Source organism: Brachyistius frenatus, unplaced genomic scaffold (genome assembly GCF_029030835.1).
Source record: "Brachyistius frenatus isolate BFR_SWC_R1_liver_20210118 unplaced genomic scaffold, ASM2903083v1 Contig_8, whole genome shotgun sequence".
NCBI lineage: Eukaryota > Metazoa > Chordata > Actinopteri > Embiotocidae > Brachyistius > Brachyistius frenatus.
This window is the reverse complement of record NW_027210607.1, coordinates 2,525,222-2,535,000: the sequence shown is the minus strand read 5'-3', so window position 1 is coordinate 2,535,000 and position 9,779 is coordinate 2,525,222. Positions and strand designations below refer to the sequence as shown.

General features: G+C 43.3%; 1 protein-coding gene across 2 annotated transcripts in view; it reads right to left on the bottom strand.

Moving 5' to 3' along the window:
* LOC138615964 (inositol polyphosphate-5-phosphatase A) overlaps positions 1-9,779 on the bottom strand; it is a 143,695-nt gene that overhangs the window by 59,542 nt on the left and 74,374 nt on the right. For both annotated transcript variants that reach the window (XM_069689875.1, XM_069689874.1), the window contains exons 5-6: positions 3,967-4,030; positions 1,929-2,032 (exon numbers count right to left, since the gene is read on the bottom strand). In XM_069689875.1, the coding sequence (XP_069545976.1) occupies positions 1,929-2,032; positions 3,967-4,030 (168 nt within the window). The remainder of the gene's footprint in view (positions 1-1,928; positions 2,033-3,966; positions 4,031-9,779) is intronic.

Genomic DNA, 9,779 nt, shown 5'->3' with positions numbered 1-9,779 from the left:
GTGTGAGCTGTCACCTCCTCAGAGGATTCTTCACGTGCAGACGAGTTTATCTGCACTGGGAAGTAGAGATGAGGACGTAAACAATAAGACGCTTGCCCTCTCTGTCCTTCTTGATAACTTTTACTGACCCAGTTCGAGCATCACTAGAATCACGCCACGTATCTGAAAGCTGCGCGATCCAAAACCGAGAAACTGGTTTTGGACTGTGCGTGGCGTCCTGTCCGGTCCAAGATCCCCGTGTAATAGGATTCCTCAAAGCTGCAGATGGATGGCAAATCTAGGCGGTTTCATCTACTAAAAGAGGGTATAAATCACGAGCGGAGGAAGCGGGGACGAGGCAGGGGTTATCACCAGTCTGCCTCCCTCATGAGAGCTTTGCATTAAAGCATTAGTGAAATTAATTCATCTTTCATAAGAGGTTTGAGCAGTATCTGTGATCTATGATAACAACCAATTTCTCACTACGGAGGGGCCCGAGGAGGGAGGGAGGGAGGAAGAGAGGGGGGGAGAAGAAAAAAAAAATACTCTGCGACCCTGATAGACTACACAAATCTGCTCTTTTTAAATGGGCTAACATTATCTGGAGTGCTGCTCTCTGGAGCATCATCCCAGATTCATATCCCAGCCGGGAAAGAGGCATAAATCACCGGGCAAAACTTTTCTCATCTGCACCCCTCCACCACCCAACACACACACACACACACACACACACACACACACACACACACACACACACACACACACACACACACACACACACACACACACACACACCTCCTTTCTCTCTCCATCACTCCCCTCATCCTTCTCACAGGACGCCGTGCCAGGTTTATTTTGTGGTTTTCTTTTGCTCGTCCTGTTAAATACAGAACAATGCGTCGCTGTAATCATTTTAAATGGCTTTGCGCCTCAATCAGTGTAATTGGTTTTAGATCATCTCTGGAATGGGAAACCCAAAAACGTTAGAGCTGTCTGGAGGTGTGTGAGAATCCATATGTTTGTGTGTGTGTGTGTGTGTGTGTGTGTGTGTGTGTGTGTGTGTGTGTGTGTGTGTGTGTGTGTGTGTGTGTGTGTGTGTGTGTGTGTTTAGGGTGGCTCGGGGTAGGCAGAGAGGGTGGGTGGGTGAGGAGTGAGGAGAAAGAGGGGAGGGGAGGGGGGGTCCCGCGGTGTGTGAAAGAGACGGAAATTGGGGGGAAGTGTGTGAAGGGGGCCGTATCCATCTGTTTTGCATATATTTGCGAAGGCGGCCGTCGGAGCATGGTTGACAGATGAGTGGGGAGTGCGGGGATGACACACGGGCGGTCGTGCTCTTTATTACTATATCAGTACAGCTATGCTCGGCGCTCGGCTCCCCGTCTGATGGCACACATCACACACCGAAAAGAGCAGAAAGGCGAACACAGCGGAGGGAGCAGAGAATTGCTCGGCGGGACACAAACGTGGAAAACACAGCGAGGAGATTGGAGATTGGAATTTTTTTTGGGGGGGAACCGATTTGTCGTCAGATCAGTCATGTGTCAGCCGGGAGAAAAATCGGACTGTAAAAAGAAACGCCAAAAAAAAAAAAAAAAAAAAAATCTGAAAATGAAATGTTTTGTTGAAAAAGTAGTGGAAAGTAAATGTATTTTTGTATCAATTAGTAAAGTTTGACTTTATCGACATCTAAAACGACAAAATAAGATGAATGGTTATGGTATTTTAGACATAATTCGTCCTTATTGTACACAATATAAAAACGTGTGATAAAAAGGTCAAACAATTTTCCTTTCAGCTGAGCCACTGATTACTTTTTTACTTTAGAGCTGTATAAAACCAGCACAGTGTATACAGTGTAGCAGTCATGTCACATTTCTACCTTTCATTGTCAGTCCACGACTCAGCAGAAAGCTCTGATTGGTCGGTCACGTGTGTTTTTTACTATAACCCACCTCAGGAAAGTAGTCCTGTGGAAACTTCTCCTTCTCCAGCGAGGGTGTGCTTTCTAGTGTCTCTGAGCAGGTTTCCTTTCCCACCACCTTCTTGAATTTCTTGGCTGAAGAGGAGACGGACAGAGATGGAGAGGAAGAGGGAGAGGAGGAAGAAAAACACAGAGTATAACAAACACAGGAGGTTCATTTTTTGGAGACCCCAAGTGTGAGTGTGAATCTTCTAATTGCATTGACAGCAAGAGAAACTTCAGCTTCTTCAGACAACTGCACCACCTGCTGGTCAGAAGGAGGAACATCTGTGTTGAGCTTAGGAGAAGTGGGAGAGGTGACATACAGAGGAATACTGCTCTGTAATAGATGCTGTAGATTCCAGTAAACCGTGTATGTGAAACACCTATGCAAGTTTTTTTCTGTTCTGGAAGACACATTTATCCTCTGGTCAATTTAATTAAATTCATTTTAATTGTATTGTTTATTGTATTGTACTATATTGTATATTGTAACGCCAAATCACAACAAAAGTTATTTCAAAGCACTTAACACCCAGAGGAACCCACCACTTCTACATTTCCCACATGAGGGACAGCTGGAAGGAAAAACGACCCTTTAACGGGAAGGAAACCTCCTACAGAAGCAGGTTTTAGTGGCATATTTCCATATCAAAGTTGAACATCTAAGTATAAGGATGTTGCACTTCTTGCCTGACTTTGGGCTATTTAAATATAACTTGTGTGACTACGGAGTCCATATTCAAGCTCATACACGTGAATGCCAGGAATGAGTTGATTAAATGTGTGTGTGAAGGGCCAGTGGTGATCTTTGGGTGTTACACAACATACTGTTGTGATTTCATATCATTTCACAACACTATTAAAGACTTGAGTTCGATATCAAACAAATCCGATCATTTCAAACCATCAGTTAAGTTGTATATTAACATATAATAAAAATAAAAAACAACTAGTTTTTCATTAAATATATTCGTTTATGTATTCTGCACTAAAACGTATCAAAAAACATTCTTTAAAGTGTAGAAGTCATGTTGACAAGTTGAGTTTTTGCACATTTTATGCCTAGATATGACAAATATGGAGTTATCTACAGTCAGTCTGTGTTTTTATTCCACTTGTGTTAAAACCTCGGAGTGATTCGGTTAAACCTGTGTGGTTTACACCTCTCATGTTTGCTCATTTTCCAGGAAGATTCAATTTCTAAAAGCCTTCACATCACAGGTGTAAGCGCTAAAGTGGAAGTTGTACGTCTTCCATTAAGCCGCTTCACTTTCGGCGTCACGGTATCATGAAAACATCAATAAAGCGCACAGTAAGTGCAGGAGTTTATGGAATTCTGATGTTAAATCAGATCTCACCAGTGTGTGTGTGTGTGTGTGTGTGTGTGTGTGTGTGTGTGTGTGTGTGTGTGTGTGTGTGTGTGTGTGTGTGTGTGTGTGTGTGGAGAGCGGTCCTCTCCCCTCTCGACCCCTCCCCTGCCTTCGCCCTGTCCTTCACTGGGGTAACTGGTGCTAATGCTGACTTGGGTGTAATAAGAAGCGAGGCGCCTCCACATCTATATCCCTTCTTTAATTAGCGCGGTCGGCGGACCCCGGGGCCCTCTGACCCCGCAGGCTGATGAGACCGCTGTAACTGTCCAATAACCTGCCGCACACCATTACTGTAGGGCCCGAAATCGTATGAATTAAATCCTAATATTAATAAGCATTACCATTCTGTCCCGCTCCCTTTACATTATCCTCAAAGCCAATCTCAGCTCACCGGTTTTGATGGAAGCGAGAATAGCCTGCGAATGGTTGTATGTGATATGCAGGAGTGGGCTGATGGTGGGATTTCATTTCAGGACGGGTGGTGATGATGTATGTGTGGTGTGTCTTGGGGTGTGTGTGTGTGTGTGTGTGTGTGTGTGTGTGTGTGTGTGTGTGTGTGTGTGTGTGTGTGTGTGTGTGTGTGTGTGTGTGTGTGTGTGTGTGTGTGTGTGTGTGTGTGTGTGTGTGTGTGTGTGTGTGTGGGTAGGGGGATCTCACCTTTGAAATCAAACTGGTGGATGTTTTTCAAAGACTCGTGGATAAAGTAGAAACTTCCAAGAGCCTGCAAGAAGAAAAGACTTTGTGAGATTTTCAGGATTTTATTTGTCGATTTACCAGACAACAGTTTTACAAACATTTCCAACCTGTTGAGGAACAACAATTTCTCACACTTGCCCCCAAAGATCGCTGCTCAAAAGCTTTTCACAGAGCTCAAAGGACTGACCTGACGTAGAAATGCCTGGCTAATAAACTGGACTGAAAGCAGAGCCAACACTCGTTTACACACTCCACAGCACACTCCACAAACAGCACACACCATCAGCTACACAACAACAGGTGCACCGGGCTCTCAGTACTGTACACGCCGCCTGCTCTCGATTCTCCTCATGTGACGAGTCAACAATTTGAGCTTTCAAAGGGCACATTCAGATGGACTTTTCAATGAGCAAAGATCAACTTCAATAGGCTTAAAATCTTAATTTTCCCTGTGAACAATCAGGAAACTTTCCCAGTCGGTGGACGAGCCAATCCAAGTCTGTGGGAAGAAGTGAGAGTGGTGCAGAGGGGGATTTGATGCGGTTCACAGTCCACTACACTGCTTTCTGTTGGCCTCTTTACATTTAGGGCAAATGGAGGCAAAGCTCAAGCTCCAATCCCCTGCGTCTTTGAGATAGCAGACCTTTGGCTCGGGATAAGTCTGAGTCTCCTTTCTCCCCTCAGAGAGAGAGAGAGAGAGAGAGAGAGAGAGAGAGAGAGAGAGTGAGAGAGGGGCTCAGACTGGTAACTGAGCAACTTTTCCCATAAAGACCTACAAAATTAAAACATAAGTGAGGCGAGTGAGAAAATTATGGCAAAAGACAAAGAGAAGAAACACAGGGTTAAAGTTGGAGGATGAGAGGAAAGCTCAGGTACAGTAATGGATGGATGAGTGATGAAAGGATGTGGATGGAAGGGTGAGATCAAAAGGAGGAGGAGACATGAGGAGGGAAAAAAGGCATGAAGGAGGATTTAGTCTTTTCCTGTGTTTTTTTTCCCATTGAGGACCGGCTGCAGACGCCTCTCTGCCCGCGACACGCCGAGAGAGAGTTTGGGCTCGGCCCCCCGGCCTCTGCATTATTTATGAGCGCCGGCACATCTTGAGATTAAACATTTGCTGATTTGTCAAAAGCACAAACATGAGGTCCTGCCCATCTCCTTGACATATAAGTTCAGCCGACAGAAAACACTGTCGCACATTTAATTGATGAGAACCGCGGCTGGTGACCCGAGCCCCCCGCCGCGCTCCCCCCGCTCCATCATTCCTTCTCCTGCTTTGACGGAGCGGGGGTGGGCGGGGGTGAGGGGGGGCGTTGGGAGAAGGCAGGACTCAAGGTCACAGCTTCCCATTGCGAGAGGACGGCTTCCAGGAAGGCCCCCCTTTACACGTATTTGTGCTCACTTGTCTTTATGTTCTCTTTCACCTTAAAGTGCCAACAACAGACTTGGAGACGGAGATGGATCGGAAAACAGAGCCGGGGAGGGAAAACCGGGCTATTTGTCAAAAACAGTGCCACTATGCTAACGGATTTTGTTTGTGGGGATATTTCAGTCAAGTCAAAATGACCATTTTGAAATATTATTGAGCTATAGAGGAGGGGGGAAAAAAGAAGATATATGCCCTTCTTTTATAAATCAAATTGTAGTCTGCATTTCGTCTGCCAAGTCAAAGCACTACTACTGCTTCATCAACACAAAATGAATTGACAAAGATTTTAGTAAGTGATTAATGATTTAAGTCATTTAGCAAGCACTAATGTTCCAACTGTTCAAATATGTGTTTTCTCCTTTTTGGTACTTTGTAGTCAAGAGCAAATAGAAAAAATGTCAGCTTGGGCTCTGGGAAACTCTCAGAAGCAATGTTTTCTGACTTTTAGGAACAATAAATCAATTAATTAATGGGTAAAAATAAACAAAGTGGTACATTTTGTATTTATTTTTTTTTAAATAATATTTTGTACAAAAATACTAAATGATACTCAAAATCTTGACTTTAATGTGAAATAACCACCATCTCTTTTTCAGTGGAAGCTGATTTCTCCACAGGCCTTCAATACCTGAGACTACTGCAACCAAAATGAATATGACATCAAACAAATCGCACGAATCAATTATCAAATAAATGATAAACAACTGTGCTTAAGTGGCTATCGGTGTAATCGCAAAAAATCTACTTAACCCTCAACCCTAATAAATATTCATCTGACATCGGGGTTCAGAAGCTCGCAGCAGCTGTGGCTCCCTCTCCTCTCCTCTGCCTCCCTCCTGCACTCTTCATGAAGAAGCTATTATATTAGCAGGGCGCAATTAATCCATTTGTCTCTTTACATGACAGGCTCAAAATATTCATTAGGGCCGGACCGCGCTGACAGGCCGTGCTTATCTTTTACCAGTAGCTTTACAATGGCCTGTGTCAAACGTATGTTTGTCACGTCCTTCTTTATTGATTAGCTGCCAGATTCACTTGAAATAATTAAAAGTATATTTTACATATTTATAAACCCCACTGCCACAGCGGCTACTTAATTTTCCATTAGTAAAATGCAGTCTATTAAGTGCAGCATGAGGGGCCGCAGGGGAGGTAAGGGCGAAATGAGTAATCACTATAATTGTAGACAGAAAGACAATAACCGCGCCATAAAAGCCGGGGTTTTATGACTCCTTCTGGCAATGCTATCTCTTATCACAAGTCGTATTGGCCTCGCCGCTCACAGATAAGGGCACACTGACACAACGCCGGCCGCGCTCGCTCTCCGTCTGCATGTGTGTGTGAGTGTAGTTGACATTTCCAAAACCCCCGGCAGATACGGGCTGAACAAGTCCCAATAGACTGGCTGCTGGAAAATAGAGACTTGAGAGCTGCAGTACATAGGCTGCATACTTTGCTCCGCTGAATGCTTTATCGATACCGAGGGCTGCAAAAATTAGTTCTGGCCGACGACGAGAAGCAGGAATTGTGTGACCCCCGGATAGATTTTCTGCGTTTAATGTGAAAAATGAGCCATAAAGCAAACATAAAACTAATAATTTTTCTTCAAGGTCTCACCTCCAATCTGTGCTAAGGGAGAGTGGCCAGTCCCCGGAGAGCTGACACACACACACTCCAGTGTCATCACAGTGTCACTGTACAGCTTCAGAGGGTAATGTTCTGCTGTCCCCGCTCACCACTGAAGCATTATGGGTTTGTGGAGCAGAGCGACGAGGACGTGTGTCCAATGACGGCTTTAATGGAAGAACAGATGAAACCTTAAGTGTCTGTTGTGGGAAAAGAAACGAGTATCTCCTGTACACTCCTGGGGATGATAATCAGTGGTGGTAGAAGTACTCGGGTCCTTTCCTTAAGTAAAATTATTAATACTCCACTACAAGTTCAGGTACTGCATTCAAAACTTACTTCAGTGAAATTATGTAGGTATTATCAGCTAAATATACTTGTAGTATCAAAAGTAAAACTCTGCAGTGTTTTACAATATGATGTTTTTGGTTTAATACTATTGTTGCAGTATGTGCATGTTTGTGCTGTAAGTTTTTCAATATTTAAGGTTGTGCTTATTTGACTGATTTTGCATACAGTTGGTTAATTTAATCTACAGTAATTTATTTGAGATCATAATATGTTTGTATCGTTTCTGCTCTGTAAGAACCATGTATCTCCAAGGATCTAAAGGATTTTCCAGTGAATTCAAGTGGGTTTTAACGTTGTTTATTTACCTAAAAAAGTAGGAACATTTTCTCTGCCCATAAAGGCACATTTTATCCCTTTATCAGAAAAAAAATCCAATTCAAAATCACCAAATTTGGATACACATAGTGTTAAATGGACAGATAGGGTATGAAAAACCATAATGTGAAAAATAACTAAACCTGTCGAAGTAAAGTTGTAGTAAATGGAAATACTCAGGTACAGTACAAGTACCTCAAATATGTACTTAAGCATACAGCATATTTGAGTAAATGTACTTAGTTACATTCCACCACTGATGATAATAGAAATGCATCGCCATCAGAAATAAGACTAATTGAGGCCTTTTTAAAGCATAATTACAGTTTACTTGGATCTTGATTTTGTGGTCTGGATATATATATTTCTACATATATATATATTATATATATATATATATATTTCTACACGAATAGGATTGTACTTAAAATATAATAATATATATTTTTATAGTAATTAAAAAAATGTGGGAACAAAACAACAATAAGATGATGACAGAGGGTCTAAACAAGCCTAAAATGAAGACAGATTATCTGAAATGTTGATTGTAACCGAAGACTGTGTGTATGTGAGAGCTGAAATGACTGATTTATGAATCTATTCGTCAGGAAAACAGTGGCAACAATTTTATTAACCAAACTTTTTTGTTTTGAATGCCTGATAGCCTGATTGCTCGTGTTCATTTAAAGTGACTTGTCATGGCCCCAGTCCTCAGTAATAACTCAGTGAGTACAGAATTATTAGGAAGGATGAGCAAAACTAAAAAAATAACACTGAGCTTGTAATAAACTGTAATTATCCTTTAACAGCACTTCTTTTAAAATGATGGTGGCACTGCTATCACGGTTTTCAGTGTGTGTTACAGCCACCTAAGAGAAATATCTCCTCTGGGTTTCCGGTGGCATTTTGCCTTCGAGACAGCAGAGACAAAATGGGCTGTTTTCCAGTTTATATCCCATTGCTCAGAAATCCCTGGAGCCCTCTCATCTGTCAAACCCCCGAGTGATGCCCCACTTCCATATAAACCTGCACACAGAATCACAAGCACAAAAAACAACCCGCAAATGTGTACACACACACACACACACGCACGCACGCACACACACACACACACACACACACACACACACACACACACACACACACACACACACACACACACACACACACACACACACACACACACACACACACACACACACACACACTGAGACTTATCAGAAAGGTCAATCAGATATGCTGTCATGAAGAAATGGTGTTGTGATATATCAGGCACACATGCCGTGTCAAAACAGCTTAGAGAAGGAGGCACAGACATAAGCTCTGACTAATAGGTACATAATATCCTCATTAGTCACTAAGGACCAGCATTCATACATGGCTACGTCCTAAACATACAGCAGACAATAGAGCAGCATGCTGTGTGCTCTGACAGCTACTAGATTTAAGAAGCCACATATCTATTTCAAGATCAGCCCTCCAGGTCCCAGCGAGGGAGCCATTGATATGCAGGATCGGGGGCTAAAAGACCACCGTCACAGGAGCCTCCCTGCACAAATCTCCAATACTGCACAAACAGCCTGTTTGTCATCGGTGGCGAGGAAAACACCCCGGCACAAAAGTGAGCGGCGTCAATAGAGACGGCTTGCTTTTTCAGCCCAGAGATACAGATGGAGCAGCCTTAGTGTTTTCTACCCCTCCTGAGCCCACCGCCCACCCCGGCCTGCCATATGTGTTTGCCAAGGCCCTCTCCCAGTGCCATTGATTGAGTATTCAGAGTATTGAGCCACAGTGTCTATTATTCATCGGCTGCCTGGAAGGCCTGACTGGATACACAGACAAAACTCTCATTAAAACTTCCTCTGTCACTTCCTGTGATTTGAAAGCGGCCCGAGTTGTTGGAACCATCCGTCACGTCCTGAAGGAGCCCTTGTCTCTGGGGTGGGTGTGCTGGGGGCCGAAGGTAAGGGACGGAGGGGGGAATTAAAGCCGTTCAAAGACATACCGAGAGGAAACACGTTAACGTAAATTTACTTCCTTATTTCACAGTAAT